General features: G+C 44.1%; 1 protein-coding gene across 1 annotated transcript; it reads right to left on the bottom strand.

The window, feature by feature from the left end:
* Nucleotides 1–8,001: 8,001 nt before the first annotated feature.
* On the bottom strand, nucleotides 8,002–13,506 carry LOC127298868 (uncharacterized). The gene is made up of 9 exons (XM_051328727.2): nucleotides 13,200–13,506; nucleotides 10,299–12,863; nucleotides 10,108–10,191; nucleotides 9,818–9,970; nucleotides 9,433–9,596; nucleotides 9,205–9,352; nucleotides 8,938–9,060; nucleotides 8,769–8,856; nucleotides 8,002–8,604 (listed from the first exon to the last, which is right to left on the bottom strand). The coding sequence occupies exons 2-9, from the start codon at nucleotides 12,702–12,704 to the stop codon at nucleotides 8,417–8,419; spliced, it is 3,354 nt and encodes a 1,117-aa protein (XP_051184687.1). The 5' UTR covers nucleotides 12,705–12,863; nucleotides 13,200–13,506; the 3' UTR covers nucleotides 8,002–8,416.
* Nucleotides 13,507–17,655: the final 4,149 nt, after the last annotated feature.

The raw sequence follows: 17,655 nt of genomic DNA, 5'->3' as shown, positions 1-17,655 counted from the left end.
ATACTTTTCCTAAACTTATGTATCCATTGCATTCCGCTTCGATGGTGTTTACTTACATCGTAGGCATGAAAGGTATAGGGAAGTTCATGTACACGCTTAGGACAGTTCCTACGCCCATGACTTCCTCACGAGCGACCATATCTTTGATGAAATTGAGAGATATTGGCTGCTGAAGGGTGCAACGGTGTAGTATGCATAGCACAAAAGCACAAAACCACGAGGCCACAATGGTAGCCTCTCTTGCAAGGCGGTTAACATGGAAGTAACTAACTAATTTTGTGGCAAGTACATGTAGTAAGCTTTCAAGGAATTAATAATGTAATTAGTTAGTTACTTCCATAATTTGTAGGGTGCTTAACACTAATTCATCAATCTGTACTAACTAATAGGGATTAACACTAAGGTGTCGCACTGATGCACCTTCACTTATATGTATATTTCTCAATTTAATAATTAGTAGCTAAGTAATAAAAAAGATAATATGGATTGATTTAAGAGCAAGCGCTTAGGCCACTCTGGCCCTTGGACAAATTGTTGACATGGCACTGTAAATAATCATGGAACAGATTGATGTTGAATATTAATATACATCTCTTGCAGTCTCTCACAGGAAAAAAAAATTAGTACCAAAATCACATGCAAGTATGACCCCTAAATCAACTAAATGTATCTCACTTAGATGTAAAACTTAATGGCTTGTGCTATCATAGACACCCAAGGCTGAAACATTTTTTTTTTTTGAGTGAAACACAAAGACTGCTGAGATTAAATGGTACCTGTTCAGGATTAGAGGTACGATGGTTGAGATTATGATACCACGAATACCCTTTTCATGTTTTTTACAATGTTTTAAGTCTTGGTGGCCTATGGAAGCACAAGCCAGACTTAATAGAGAAAGTTCGAGGAAGTATTACCCGGTACCCCCAAACCATATGCAGCACCCATCGAATCAATCTCTATGAACATTCTGATGCAGAGTTCAACAAAGTGTTTCCTTCTAGGGTCAAGAAATCTTCCGCAATGAACTCTTTCTTGTATATAAGAAATCTTCTGCAAATCTAATGTTCTACTCTCCCTTGATCTAGTCCACCCACTTTATGTCCTATTGAATTTTTGACATCTGCAGTGTATTTGGTACCTAATAATGGATCAATACATATGTAAATACTTGTTTTCCCTATATAATGCAAGTATGAGCTTCTACATTTTGAAGTATTCTTCCTGGATCTGATCTCTTCAATTGCACCTCAATGTTGTTTAGGAACATCGTAGGCATGAAAGGCACAGGGAAGTTCACGGCAGCAATTCCTACAGTTCCTTCGGCTTCCATTGCATGTTCCACGACAGTATCTTTGATGAAAGGGAGACACATAAACCGTTGCAGGGTGCTGGGGTCTAGTATGCAAAACGTAGAAGCATCAAGCTGCCAGAACATGGTGTAAACGTCTGCAGGGCGGTTAAGGTGGAAGTAACAAGCTAGCTAATACATATAGTAACCTTTTTTTGTTGTCAGCCTGTATATTTAATTGAATGCAAATAAGTTATCGGTAAATATAGATTATGCACCAATGTAACATGTATAATGAACTGAATGCCAAATAAATTATCAATAAGTTTCTCGGGAACCTTTTTCTCTCTACTTGTCGCATTTTCTCACAGGGAGTTCAAACAAAAAAGCACAAATTGAATACCTTTTTCGAATGGAACATTTTAATTTGTGACCACACATACAGGGGTGGACCTAGAAAATAGTTACGTCCACAGATGGCATGTGTTATTTTTCTAGCTGACTATTTTGCTTACTTTTTTCTACTATTAAGTTGTATTTTGTGGAACTTTAGGCCTAAGTATCGTGCAGACCCCCGGCTGCCCTGGGCAGGTCGGCAGAGTTCAAACCCCAGTTTTAATACTTTGGTGTCTCATCAAGAAGAATTTTTTTTCAGTGAGAGACGACGTTCCCGTTGACAGCGAGACGTTTGTGATGACTTCATTAATTTTAAGACACTTCGGATCATTAGTTCTTGAACTCAGTCTCTCGAAGATGCTCATAAGGATATGGTGTGTGTGCGTTCATAAAGGTGAGTATATGACGTATTTGTGAGCGGCTATGTTTACACCCTGTTTCAAAAAAAAAAAGTACATTCACGTGGTGGAAGGTCGATCAATTGGTGGAAGACAAATGATTGATGAACTATAGATATAAAACTAGCTGAGTTTCTATACACCAATATACCTTTGTTTTACATGAATTCATCATCTTACTCAAAAGTGGGCCATAATTTTTTAGCAGGGAGTCCAAACCCAAGTGTGCCTTCCCCTCTATATTCATTCTAAGTTGGTCCTGCACGATACTGGCTGGTCTCATGCATTGCCACATTTAATTTTTTTCTCACCTACTGAATACTGATTCTTAGTTCTTACACATGGAATTAATGCCTTTTTCTGGAAACAAGATCGTCTGTCGACGATCACCGCTGCAGCAGGCACACGGGTGACTCCGCCTTGACTTCCTCTCAAACGATCCAATTCACCAGGGGAGGGTGGGGTAACTGGTAATTGCGTTAATACCGCCACATTCTGGTCTTTTTGCAGAGAAACTCTCGCGTTGGTGTTGTGTCTCATGAAAGTCTAGTCAAGCCAGTCAAATGTATACCACATCAGCGTCAGACATAGTCTAATGCGCACGGTGACCACAGTGAGCCAGGGAAGAGTATTGAGTGATCCTAATTTTCACTTTTCTAACTACAGTGACCATTCCGAGAAATACGCATCAGCACCTAGGTGCAATGGAGCCCGTTTTACAGTGTGGGCAAGAAAAACGTATTTCTAGACCTCTAAAAATTTCAAATATAAATTATACATGTAAAAGATGCACGTATGTATGTGTGTGCTATTTTTTAAAGTCAAATTTGTAAGTATGTAGCTTAGATAAAAATGACAAGTTTCAAATAAACGGTCTTCCCCCTCCTAAATTTTTTGTAACTTAGTGGTCGAAAAACTATGTAATTTAGTGGCAGAGTAAGTTTAATTGGATTCCGCATTACCTAAAGGCATGTGCAATGATTGATAAGACTATTTTATCTTAATCCCGTCACGTAATCTAGATATAACAATAAAACATGATGTACATGGGTTATTTTTTAGTCTTATCTTTAGTAACGCGACATCCTAAATATGTGGTGAGAGATTATGTTAAGAGATGATCTCTTAGCTAAGAGAAGGCAAAGTCTTTTTTCATCTTTCTCTTTCCTCCATCTCAGTGTTTATCCTATGTGGCATTGCTAAGATATCACCATTGTACATGCCCTAAGTTCTGAAAATGGGCGCAATTTAAGATTTAGATCTTATAGTGGCAACTCGCTAACTTATTAGGGGTCGCCTTCCCACCAGTGATAACATTTTGCACATTCATGGGCCTTCTAGTGGCCATTGTACTCTTTGTGGAGAGTCTTAAATACCAATCATATCTATTTCCACCATCATAAAACCAAATTTATGTGGGCATGTGTTAGGTAATTTCTTATGTTCTCATGAAATCAGGGGCTGGGGATTTCATTATCGTAGCACAAACTCTATTGGGTCGTACACTCCGTGTAATTTGGATTGATTTTGCGGCCTTGCTTGTGGAATGATAGGAACAAAATGACTTTTGAGCTTAGCTTCATTAATCAACCTAATGATTCTAAATGTCCATCTTCATCGAGGAATGGAGACCGCTGGCATGGCAGGGAAACATATCGGCGCTTGACGGGGATGGGTAGTGATCTTTAAAGCCTCAGATCCTGATTGATCTAGCTTAGCTCTTTTTTCGAGAACCTATAGGAGATCTGAGGGTCTTTGTATGAAGTTTAAAATAGAAAAAAAACTTGATCCAGTTTATAAGGTAAATTAGACAAAAAAAAACCAAGCACATGATGCCATTCGGCTTACAACACACGACAGCAAACGCCTTGCCCAACCACCGGCCAACAATGGCATTAGGTAAGGGCACAAGCTCTCAAACAGCGCCACATCCATAGCAGGACTACCTAGCACGACCCTAACCCTAGGAAGGTACACGTCGACGTACGGCCCACCCATAAGAAGGCGAGAGGGCGGCAGGACCTGACCGAACCTATAGGAAGCAATGACGAGCAGACGTCGGCAAAGTGTACATGGCGCTCCGAAGACCCAAGCTCTAAGAAGTGGCCACCTCCTGACTCTAGCTGCCGTCATGGCACTCCCAGAACAACCTCGACATAGCCTCCAACGAGGGGACAACATCGAAATGCTGCCACTGCCCGATCCAACAACTGGATCTAGGGTTTCCCCTAGTTCCCGGGGCGGGATGGAAAGAATAGAGGATCGGTGACGCCTTCAAGAAGGTGAACGCGCCCGCGACCATTGCCATCATCCGCAACCGTGCAGGATTTGTACCAGCTCTATCTTTAACCCCAATGATCATCCACATGAAGCACACAAGAGCCATCACCTGGGGCGGTGGGGTGGTGCGAGCTAGGGTATTAGGTTTGGCCATCCCCTATCCCTTCGCTTTATATAGGGGTGTGATGGCCCCCCTTTAACCAAACTGAATTTGGTGGAGCCAGAGTCCATATGGACTCCTCTCCAAACCGACCTAGGGAGTATTCCTAATTGGACTAGGATTCGCCCCACCCCATGGTGCGGCTGGCCTAGGAGGGCCCATGCAGCCCTAGTCCATGGTGCCCTTCCAGGACTTCCACTTCGGAACCATCCTAAATCTTCTACATAATATTTTGGACCTTCCATATGCTTCTATAACCTTTTGATGTTTTCCATCTATGCCCAGAAACATTTTGAACACTCCTGATTACATTTCGGACAACTCCGCTCAGAACCACTTGCGGAACCACTTCATTCGTATCTTCTATCGCACTTACATTCTAAATATCGTTTATCTTTTATGTGTGTGATCCTGTGAGTTCGGATATATGTGGCCATGTCCCGAATTCAGCAATAATCAACATCGAGCGCTGGATAACCGCAATGATTCCCACATATAACACGAAAATCTTTATCATGTGAACTGTTTGTATTACTTTTCTGAGCATGTCATATTTCTTCTCGATATTTGACATAACTCGAGGTGAAACTATTATGCTATGATCGTTAACCGGCATGTACTCTTTTACTCATTCTGTATTATCCATGTTCCTGAGACTAACGACTAAATCACGTGTTTGAGCAGACGATGACAAACATCATAATGCTTGAGTGAGTCCGGAGTGCATCTCCCCATCTTCGAAGTAGAGATTCCCAATCTCGTAATAATGTAGAAGTATGATATACCACAACAAACAACAACGAAAACCTACCTTGCACAGTCACCCACCAAGACTGCTCATGCCCAAAGATGGAAACCTCGGTTGAGCAGCCCCGACTCCCATAACAAGTCTCTGTAGGATGGCACAGACCAAGGTACTGCACACTTATAAGCGCCTACAGGAGTTGGGGAGTGAATGGCAGGGACCGACCAGATCGGAGGAAGGTGTCGACCGAGAAATGTCAACCACGGTGCACATTGCCCCGTGGAGGCCCATGCTCTGAGCGGCTTCCAACACCGACTCCATACGCGATTATGGGGACTCCACGAGCCGGCAACTTCTTCAAGAAGGAAACAACACCATGGTGCTAATGCCGGCACCTAATCCGACCGGCCAGATCTGGATTTCCCCATGTGCTCTAGGCAGGGAAGAACAAACAGGGCCATGACAAAAAAAATTGAAATGGAGGCAAAGGCTTTACCTCATCTATTAATTAAAAAGAAGTTGTTTAGTTTTTAGGAGAAAACTAGGCGAAAACCTATAACAATAGGGCCAAGCTCATAGCAACACCACACCTACGAGAGAAGAACACCAAAAAAGCAACCTCTAAACCAACTAGAATCGATAACCCAAGAGCACAACGCTCTCAAAGAAAACCCATTAAAAGGACATAACAACCTAAAATAGTCCAACAACTAATCAGCTGGCTTTCTTCCTTCTTTTGCTCCTGATAGATACTTTCTTGAGAGACTTCACCACTCTCCTGAGCATATCCTCTAAGGCCTTTCCTGCCAAGACGCAGTCATTGTCCTTACCATATCCAGGGCTAGCCGCCTCCAAACTAGTGAGCAAGCCGCAAAGCTCTTTTGCGAAAAGAGCCTCAGCACTAGGTGCCAACAATGCTCCACAGTCCAAAGAGGCGAGGGACTGGCAAGGCTTCGACTGCAGTGGCGGGGGTGTCATGGCCACCTCCAAGGTCTCAAAAGAGCATAACACCAACGGAAGCACCACAGGAGAATCACCACGCAACTCATGTCGCTCTGGCGTGATCTGCAACACCGGAGCCAAGAGAGAAACAACTGTAGTTTTATAGAGATATTCTTCCTCAACCACAAATGAATTCTCCTCAGCGGAGCCAAGCCGAAGTGAAACCTGCACGGTGGCAAGATCATGTTCACCATAAGAACATGCATCTGTCGGCTCCAAAGAATCACCAACATGTGCCAACACCAACAATTTGAAACTTGCCACCTCTTCACGGAGGAGGCGAGTCGCCTCCTCGATGCGCGTAGCAACCAACTGAGTGAATTCCATGCGCAGCAAGGCAAGCTGGCACGGAAAGCAGGAGTCTGAACTGGCATTGACATTGAACTACTCACAACACCATGGATAGGTCCTTGGTGGTGATGTTGCAGGAGACGACGAGTGGCCCATGACCTCGACCCCACTCCAGCGCAGCGAGGAACGACAAGGCTGAGAAGGCGGAGAGTGGCTCCACTGGAAGGGAACGCGTGCATCCGGAGAACAAGCACGAGTGTCCGGAGAGTGAGAATGAGCAGTGGGAAAGTGCGCACGGAAGAAATGCTCCCGATGACCAGGACGACGACACCGGATGCATCTGAAGGGTGCCGTGCAAGTGTTGACTTGGTGATCACGCTCGAGGCACCGAAAACATCTTCCACGAGCCCAACGTTTGAAGGCGATACTACGCTTGAGGCCTTCATTGAAGCGAAGCTGATGGCTCGTGGCCGAAGCGGCTGCCCCGACCCACCTGCACCCAGCCATCCTCGTCACCAAGAGCGTCAACAGCAATGAGGCCGCCGCAGGGCTGCAGTGGCGCCTGCACATCATGGCGCACAACATCGGTGTCGCGATCATCAGCAAAAGTAAGGATTTCTTCCCAAACCGACCATCAATTTCAAGGACTAGCTGAACAGAGCGTACCAAAACAACAATTTTCTTTTTGAGAGTACCCAAACCAACAAATGGTCACACTGCGGCCGAGAGGCAAGCCTCAACGTCGCTGAAGCCTGCCGCCGCCTAGACTACCATGGTCCCATGTAGCCAAAGCCACCACCTAACTTAAACAAAAAATACTAGACCCGTTAGACTAGTCACAATGCATAGTATCATATAGAAGTATCATGCGTATGATACTACTAGATGTTCCTATCTCCACAATGCATGGTATCATATACTAGTATCATAGTCTCCATATATTAATTGTTTTGTAGAATCTCAATGCAAATATATGTACAAGATTTACTTGACATTATTTTTTCTAGTACTATGTGCTATGATACAGTATCTACCTATGATACTAGTACACTCTCTCTCATCCTTAATTGCACTGCCACATCAGCATTTTGCATGCATGGAATGCATGATACTACCTATGATACTCCCATTGTGACTAGGTCTTAGCAATTTTTATAAAAAAAAAACTCCTAAGCAGCCCCTGTCGAGCTCAAGGTTCGAACCCAGGTGGGCAGCACGCTTCCACATGCCTTGCCACCAGACCGATGGCCTGTTCTCACTGCGCTGCCTACTGGTCGCGCATCCTCCATCTGCCCAGATGCAGGAGATTTGGTAGAAGCTGATGGGGCTTCAAGAGTTCAGGTACCCATTTCGCCTAGTGCAGTTTAACAGTAAACAGTTACCAACTCCCATAATCTCACAAATCACAAAGAACACAGCAGCAAAATCACTTATTTCTCAATTTCACTTTCAAAAAATGGCAAGCCAACATACTTTTGCCGGTTCATCTTCTATACACTTATAGTGTCATATATTTTTACAAGCAAAGTCCCTAAAGAGAAAAGCTTGAGTGGTTTGGTAGACCATCACAAGTTCACGATCTACAAAAGAAGATGCCAAAAAAAAACTTGACCAAGGCCAGAAGATGCCTTCAGTACAAGTTAACTCGGATAGATACACGTCATTACTTCAGAAACCCTACAAAATTGGTAAGGAAAAAAGGAAGCATAGATACATCGGAATAGAATACACACCGTGACCCGTAAATACATGTATGTATAGAATATACTCTATCTATGCACATAAAGGCGCCAGTGGGGAGTGATCTGATCCATCTCCTTGCTGACAAATATGTTGCTAGTTGATTGTGTGTAGCTTCATCTGTTTTCTGGAGCCTGTCCCTTTGACTGAAGCATCGCTGACATGGCTCGCAACCTGTCTGTGACCTCGGTGAAGGATGGGCGGACATCAGGATTGGCTGACCAACATTGCTCCATCAGTTTTCGCCATTCAGGGTCGCAGGTTTCAGGTATTTGAGGCCGGAGAGAGTTATTGACGATACCGCCTTCTCACAGAAAGCATGCAAAAGTTACTTAAGAGGATCTGGCCACACTATTGTTAACAAGCTTCTAGATGATGAGATAGTGTGAATTGATGAGGGATGCTGTCTTTTGACAATTGATCAATATTGAAAGGTACTCGAAAAAGGAGGTGTATAGTTTAAGTTACCTATGATAGCACCGCAATGCATGTTCGCATATGGTTCCTCACCAGTCAAGATCTCCCATAAGACTATCCCGAAAGAGAACACGTCCACCTACATGTATGCAGTAGTTAATGTCAAGCGTACACTGCTGTACATGTAAACATTGATTTGGAGTTTGATGGAAGACTTTACCTTCTCAGACACTCGGCTGCTACTGCCATTCAACAGCTCCGGTGCCATCCATGGTAGGGTGCCCCGTACACCACCAGAAACCAAAGTGTTGCGCTTAATTCTAGATAATCCAAAGTCTCCAACCTGACGATGGTTACAGATTAGTAATGAAACAGTCCACATACATTAGAATTGAAGGAAAAAAACTAAGGTGGCAATTTGCTGTTTATTGGCAAAAACAGAACTTTCTAATAACCAGCCCGGCGTCTCAGGTGGATTTAAAGTTACCTTGCAGATGGGCCTCTGAGGATCCCTCATGTTAACAAGCAAGTTGTCGCATTTCAAATCAAAATGGACTATGCTTTTCGAGTGCAAATATTCCATCCCAAATGCCGCATCCATAGCAATGATGAGCTTTTTCCGACGATCAAACATTCTGCAGAGAACTAGTAAAAGTGACATAACAGTGGCACTGAGCTGAATGGAAGGCACTGAACAGAAATATACACAGCTCACCTGTCCTTCCTTACAAGAACATTCCTTAGTGATCCATTCACCATGAATTCTGCCACGGTTGCTAATGTTCCCCCTGTTCCATCAGGAACCACACCATAGAAAGCAACAACATTTGGATGATGTAGCTTGGAAAGAATTTGCGCCTCCCTCCAAAAGTCTTTGGTCTGTAAATAAAGGGTTGGCATTATGCTCGTGAAACAGAATAAAATATGCATGTACTCTATCAAGAAGGCAGTTCCAGATATTTTTATCAGTGGACAGGAATCTTAAACATGAACTAATATGCAAAAGCACATCACATGCAGAGAACTAATTGTTAAAACTCACAAATTTCTGTCAAGGTCTTTAGTTGTTACTAAAAAAGACTAATGTATATGTTACTCACAAGTTTCTCTTGCTCAGATGATCTCCCAGCGAAACAGCTTTTTTTGATACGTTTGATAGCAACATCCGTCCCTCGCCACTTTCCATGGTACACTGTTCCAAACGTGCCAGATCCCAATTCGCGTAACTCCTCAAGGTCAGCATTTCTTATGATCTGGTCATAAAAATCAAAACAACAACATGCTGCTATGACTTGCCTGTTACGGATACATATGCAATTCTGAAGCAAGTAGCCATCTTCCTTGGAAGATTACTGCAAATTGCTAAACAAATGTAGAGTGAGAGGTGCACCTGTAAGCCATACACGCTGGCTTCAAGTTCAGCTATCTGAGCATCACTCATGGACCCATCTACAGCACCTTTATCATCATAATCCTAATATTTCGAATGACAAATATGATATGCTTCAGGTCAAAAAACAAGATATGCTCAAACACTTGAATGGCATGAATAGAATGCTCAATATATAAGATCGAACATACCTCATTAGCTAACTCTGGCCCATTGCTCCTAGCATCATCATCCTTGTTTGATGAAATAATCACTTGATGCCATTCTTCAGCTGTCACTTCGGCCTGAAGAATTGGTCTGGATGATGGAATGCCTGAATGCATATTATCCATCACGTTCTCAACAATAAAAGGTGCCTCCGTTTGAATGTTATTTTGCATTCTGTCCTTCAGATTCATGTTCTCACTATTGATGGCATGATTAAATCCAGTTACTCCTATATCACCGAAGGTGATATTGCGCTGATCAAGAAGAGGAACCCCATCCTTGAAAGTTTCATTGCCATGCATGTTTACATTAAGATCAGCATTACTTAGCCCAATAGGTGGAGAGGTGGCCAAACCAGAGCTATGCACCAATGACTGGTCAAAAATTCCGTTCCCATATGCACCGGATGGCCCATTTTCCACTGATCGCTGTGGTGCAAAAGCTTCAAAAGGGTCTATAGGAAGCAGAATGTGTGGTCCAGGAGTAACTTTACCATTGCCATGCACACAACCAGCAGTTCCATAACTTGTAACAACACGCCCTGAATTCAGTTTCTCCATGTGAGATCCACGATCTGCATTCTCTGTTAGAGATCCATTAGGGCATCCATCAAGAAGATGCGAGTGGCAATTATCAGTAGCAAGCATCGATGTCAGACCTGAGCTTTCTAGAGCATCCAACTCATTTGAGGACAGCCGTGCATCCCGTGCGCGGTTCAGATTTAACCCTATATCAACACACTGGGGAGCCACACTGGGACCTGCGCTGTTCTCCTGATGATAAAACTTCTCCTGCTGTTTAACAACAGGACCACCATTGTGGCCTGTTTGTAACATGTTACTAGACAGACTATCTTGTTGGTAATATACTGCTGCCGCTGAAGTGGCTGGACCAGTAACTCCTTGATTGTACCACTGATCGATATGATTAGAAACGATGTACTTTGGTTCGTCAGTTTGAGCAATCTCAGGTGGATTAACACATACAAGATCTGGCCTAGTCCCGCTTATTGTTCTCTGCAGCTCATTAGCTTGACATACTTTCTGGGAAAATGATGGTGGTATGTATGAATCAAAGGTTAATGACAAATTGGATGCAGGTACTTCAGTGCGATCGTTCAGCAAAGGATCAGAAAAGGCATGAGGCATGCCATGAATTTGACCAGAGTATTCGTGCAGTCCAGATACCCAACTAGCACTCTCTAGATGCATGGGCACCTTTTCAGAATAAAAGGGCCTCTCCATTGGAGTAAACATATCATAGTTGGTATGTGAACTCAAGTCACTCTCATTTCGAGGAATACCCGAATCTTTCGCCTGCCTTTGAATTTGAAGATGGGGGGCAGAAGATCCAATTCCAGCAGCTGTGTCTGCATAATTTTGTTTCTTATCTTGATGGTCCGGGAGTATGGATTTCAGATTTGATTCATTGAAAACTTCATTTCTGTTCTCATGCTCTTGGTTCATTGTTGATTTGTCTCCAGACATCCACAGCCTAGACTGTTTTGTGGTCCTCTGCCGATTTAAGCTTGGGGAGGAAGTGGCTGCTGACTCAGCCACCATCTGTTGTGAGTATGGAGCAAGGAAAAACTGAGAGGAAGACTCGTTTAAGGCTGTTCCAGCCAACGCTGTACCTCCACTCTCTCTATCCGTCTGACAGACAGTTGAGTCTCGGCAAGGGAGTAGGGAATCATCTAACTGCTGGCTCAACTGGCCAACCAAATTGTTGCCACTGGTGCTCTGTTTCAGATTGTTCACAGCCACGACAAAATTATATTCCGGTTCACTCTCCAAGCTTCTCGCACTCAACGACGAATCCTCACACTCAGTCAGGGAGACAAGAAATATGCGAAGCCTCGTCGAGCCATTGGCCTTCTCAAGGCTGTAGTACTCCTCCATCATATTCTGAAGATCCTCATCACACGAGAGAGAAATCAGAGCATCAAGGTCCTCGTCAGGGAGCTGGTACTTGATGATATGAGGCTGGCTGTAGATCGAGAGGGTTTTATGCACAAGTTCCTTCCACGAGAAGTTTCTGGATATCGATACGAGACGTGTTTCCCCACCTACGTATCTGAGCACCCCATCGCTAGGCCTCGGCAGGATCTTCCCACCAAAGCTGCACATGAATTTGACTTTCCCCGCTTGCGGGCTCTCGCTAGTAGAAGACACGTCTTGCAGACTATCACCCGAACTCTCAGCCGGTTTAAGTCCATTCTCGAAGGACAAGTTCCTGATACGGACCAAATTTATGGGATCCATATCACATTTGAGGGGCAAGCCAGGAGCGAGGTTCCCGGAGTCAAACCTGCCAAGACCAAGAATCGTAGTGAGATCCTGGTAGACCACATCCAAGTTCTTCTGGTTGTTGGACCCAACTTGGCTGTTCATCTGAAGCAAAGCAAAGGGTTGAAGGCGATCTACGAACAATGTCTGTCCTCCTCCCACCTGGCTCTGAGACTGCCTTAGAAAGCTGAACTATTCATCTCTTCAGGACAAGAGCAGCGGTTTCGCTCGTCTAATGATGCAGACCATGGCCGTTGCGGGTTGCTGCGATATACAAATCAAGAACACACAGTTAACATCTTTCTTTCTTGACGATCTGATCCCCACAGTAAAATAAACAGGACGGGTCAGATTGGACTGCAAGAAAATTATCAGTGTGTGCAATGTTTGTTTTACATACGGTACTACCGATTTTAGGGGCCAATGAAGAAGGATCAAATTAGCTCAGCTGGATTCGATTGCTCGCAGCCACGGGAAATCAAGAAAAGATCCTCCGTCGCATGAACAGGACAGGACGTAACGTACCACTGCTACAGCAATCGGAATCAAGCTAGGGATGGTTCGGAAGGAAAAAAAGAATCAAGCTTTAGGGTTCCTTACAGGCAAGGGATCAATCAACCAGCGCAGGACCGCCTCTATCCGACCGCGGCGGCGCCTCGCCGGCGGTGAGGTCGCCGCAGCGAATGGGGCCACACCGAGCGCCGATCTCGCCGACGAGGCGGGGCCCGGGCGCATTAGCGGATTGCCGCGGCAGGGGCGGGGGGCGGAGGGCGGAATCGGGTCGGAAATTTTTGGTGGTGGAGGGAGGAGGGCAGAGAGGAACGCGGCAGCAGGTGCCAGCGAGAACGAAACGGAACGCCAAATAGGAAAGGACACGGGAAGGAGACGGCACGGAAAGGAGCTCCCAGGCTTCTGGTTTGGTTGGATTTGCCGGCAAAACCAGGTAATATCTTGGGTCGGCTCCACGGTCGCTGTTCTTCCTCGCCTGGCCGGCCGACCTTTTCTTTTTTTGCAAACATGGATTCTTTTGTGTTTTGGAAATAAATATGGATGTGTTGTCGAATTCAAATGCAGAGCGGATGTAACTAGATTATGAGTGTAGGTTTGATCATGGATGTGTACTCAATTCAAAACGGATACAAACATTATACATCTGGTTAAAATAAATGAGCAATAGAGTTAACATTCATACATTAAGCCAACCAAAGATTGGTAGCCATATAAATATACTGCTCCATAATAGTTGGCCAGAACATAACCACATTTAATGTTATCCAGTGAAATATTTTCATTGAAGAACATTAAATGTGGTTATGTTTTGGTTTATAAGTTGAGTCATGTTTTATTAAAATAAAGTTCCGACGCTGGATTTTAGAAGATCAACTCACAAGGATAAGCACAAATATGATCAAGTATTGAATTTTTTTGATTGTAGTACATCAAAACGCTAGGTGGCTGGTTGATTCCCCCACCCCCTCCGGGGTAGAGGCGTTCGCGACCAGCGAGGCTTCTGCATCGCCTAGTCCACTCGTCCCACCGCGTATACCAAACACTGAACTGCAACCTCCACCGCACCTACCGGATGCTGCCCACCAACCCTAGCAGCCACGCGCCAGACCCTAACTCGCCGCCAAATAGCCATGGGCCTCGCCAACGATGGATCTAGGTGGGATCCCAAATCCACAACATGTGCATCCACCCTCCACCAGAATGCATCAGGGTAACCTCCACTCACGTCATCAACCCTAGAGGAGATTACCGTTGTTGCATGACATGGGGTCACTTCTTTGGCCATTGTGAAGGCCAACCCGAGATAGGCCGCCCAGCTGCACCAGGGGAGCGTAGTGGCGCACATCACATGTTGGAAATATTCCCTATAGTCAATAATGTATGTTACACATTTTGTTGTATTCATAAAGTTAACGTTGTCCTTTAGTGAACATGGAATATACTAGCTCGGCTAAAGTGTCTAGTGAGACAAACTGGCCCATATTGAGACGCAACAAGAAAATTGTCCTTTGTGTGTCTCAAACAATGGAATCCTTAGATATGATACAATCGCATGATCCGAGTTGTGGATCGACCAACTTAGAATCTATCAAATATGGTTCCATAACTAAAAGTGCATGGAGCCCCTATGTGTGATTTTGGTAATTGATGACAATCTCTATGGACTAATGTTTGCATTGAGTTATATTTGTAGGAGTTGTCCATAGGCAATGCTTGAACCATATGTTGGCTTTATGGTTGCAATAAGAAGAAATTGATGAAGAATATCAAGTGTCAAGTATGTCTTGAATATGAAGATGAAGTGAGGCCTCAAAATTAACTTCAAGACATCAACATGATGAAGAATGAAGAAATGAAGTACAAGTTCAAGATGAGCCAACTCGAAGAGATCATATGCTTGAAGCTTTCCATCCATATGGTGATCATGGATATGTGAAGATGACCGAAGAAGTAGATCTCCCATGGTGGATTATGGGGGAGCAATCCACAAGACTTCGTCAAGAAAGCACAATCAGGAAACGTGTTCCATCTTGTTGCGGTCAAGATCGTCATCATCAAGCTCAAGAGGAACGCGCTCTTGATAGGGTTCATTCTTACCGGTCTCATGGTGTAGTTGAAGATCGGTTTATAGTTTAGTTGCCATACTATCAAGAGGGCTCTAGAGTGAGTAACTCGATCATATCATTCGGAGATCTTAAACCTTTACATGCTTGCATCATATTTCTTTGTTGTTATTTGGATCTTATCCATGAGAGGATTTAGAGCTTGTGTTAATCTTCATGACAAACTCTATTTCATCGAAAACGGATTTCATATGCATTCTCTATTGCATTTTCAAAATTGGTGATTTTACCGGTTTGTCTTTTATAGATAGTTAAAACCTTTACTCATTTGTTTCTACCCTACCCTGATGGACTATATTGTTTCTATACATATTGTTGTAAACCTTGTTGTTGTGATTTCAACGATCCCAAGATCATCGAAATCGGAGTCCGGATGCAAAAGTTATTAAGATTTTCGTATCGAAATATTTTAGGTATTTCCAGGGGCGGAAGTGCCGCCCAGAAATAGCAGTACTGCCACCGAGACGCGATTTTGGCCATAATGGTCAGTTTTTTGGGAACCTATTTAAGGGGTCTTCTTCTCCAAAGGTTCCCTAACTTCTGAGCTCGTTTTTGTCCCCATTATTGACCTTCTTTGAGCTTGTTATCTCCCTCTCCCTTCAATGAATCTTGCATCCATTTGAGAGAAAAGATAGAGAAGATCTACATCTACATGTTCACCAATCAAATACCTCTCTTTGTGAGAGGAACCACCTAGATCTAGATCTTGGAGAAACTTGGAGTTCTTTGTGGATTTCATTTGTTCTTCCTCTCTTATTTCCCCAATAGTTTCAGTAGCTTTGTTGGAATTTGAGAGTGAAGGATTGGAGCATCTTTGTGGTGTTCTTGCCATTGCATTTTGTGCATCGGTTTGTGTTCTCCACGGTGATTCGTGGAAGTGAAAGCAAGAAAGTTGTTACTATTGGGTTCTTGAAACCCTAGACAGATTTGGGGCCTTTGTGGCGATTTGTTGGGAGCCTCCAATTAAGTTGTGGACACGTGTGCCCCAACCGTGACCTAGGCCTTTGTGGCAAGGGTCACCGGAGAATAACTTGAGGCCTTCGTGGAGGGTGAGGCCTTTGTGGTGTTGATGTGCATCGAGCAACCACACCTCAAGGTGAGGCCTCTTGTGTCGTTCGGGAGCACTAAGCCACCGCACCTCTCCAACGGAGATTAGCTCGCAAGAGTGTGAAATTTGGGATAAATCATCATCTCTCGCGTGCCTCGGTTATCTCTTTACCCAAGCTGTTGGTGCACATAGGTGAATCATAGTATATAGGTTTTCCGCATTTGTTAAGCTCATCTAGGAAAAGTTTTTAAACGCCTATTCACCCTCCCTCTAGATGACATCCGTGTCCTTTCAATAATAGGCAGTTATAAATGTACATAGCAGGTCGGCTGTGAAAACAAGTTCTATGACATGGATAGCCAAGATAGGATTTGCCCCGCTCTGACTTAGAGATATATTCTCTAGGCCCTTACGAGTGATATGATTCGGAAGCATGGCCATACACAACTCGGTTCAGAGTTAACCGAGGATTCCGATAAAGTTTTTTTGTGGAATGAATCACGTATCACAGATCAAAGAGAGTTGATCTATAAAGGGGTGGCAATTAGTGGCCTATAGCTTGGCAATGTATATAGTGAGGAAAGGGGATTTGGACGAAAGTTGCATTGAAAAAGGTTTGTCTTATGCTTGAGAGGTGGCATGTAATGTTAGGAGCCGTTGTTGACTCAAACTTTGTATGTATTACACTGAACTTGCAGGATCATGCACTTAAGAGAATGGAGCCAACCATGTGTGATCCGACTGAAAGTGAGTCGGATGTTGGACCTAAGCCTGGGAAGGACTTGGTCAACAAGTTGGACTCATGCGACTAGAATTAGGGTTTCAGTAATTGGGCAACAAGTGTTGCGGGCCAACACTTACTCCCATATATATATTGGAGGTAGTGGCATGCATTGCACACGGTTAGACTATTTCCATGTGTTGGAAACCTATCCAATTACCTCAGCAAGTCCTGGAGCCGGATAAGCAGATCTAGCAGCCCATCATCGATGCTCCTCCTCGCATGTGTGGGTGCCATCAGAGACACCATACATTAGGTGTAAGAACGAAGGAGTATGTGGAAAACATATTTGTTCGTGGAATCGAGCAGAACAAGGACTACACATCCTTGACACGGTACATCGAGTTTCACAATTGCATGTCTAGTGGTAATTCTAGTGTCCTCTTACCTCTACTGGATATTGGGTGTTCGCATAGAAACATATTTGTTTTCAAGCATTGTATCTCTCTCTGGTCCAAGATGCTAACCCAAGATACGCTGCCCCATTTGCACCAGGGGGCGTCACCTTGATCTCCAGTCTAGGCACCTTCTGTGTCGGGGTTGACGCTACCATGGTCCAAGCCAGCAGCAGGGGAGCCGTTGACATCATGGCCT

Source organism: Lolium perenne, chromosome 5 (genome assembly GCF_019359855.2).
Source record: "Lolium perenne isolate Kyuss_39 chromosome 5, Kyuss_2.0, whole genome shotgun sequence".
NCBI lineage: Eukaryota > Viridiplantae > Streptophyta > Magnoliopsida > Poales > Poaceae > Lolium > Lolium perenne.
Note: the sequence above shows the minus strand (reverse complement) of the source record. Positions and strands in the feature narration are given on the sequence as shown.

Bases quoted from the DNA above. Each gene is read 5' to 3' on its own strand.
- LOC127298868 (XM_051328727.2), bottom strand. From the start codon at position 12,704: ATGAACAGCCAAGTTGGGTCCAACAACCAGAAGAACTTGGATGTGGTC. The intron at 9,597-9,817 runs GTGAGTAACATA...CTTTATTTACAG, and splicing joins CATCTGAGCAAGAGAAACTT to ACCAAAGACTTTTGGAGGGA. The intron at 9,353-9,432 runs GTGAGCTGTGTA...AGTTCTCTGCAG, and splicing joins GTTCTTGTAAGGAAGGACAG to AATGTTTGATCGTCGGAAAA.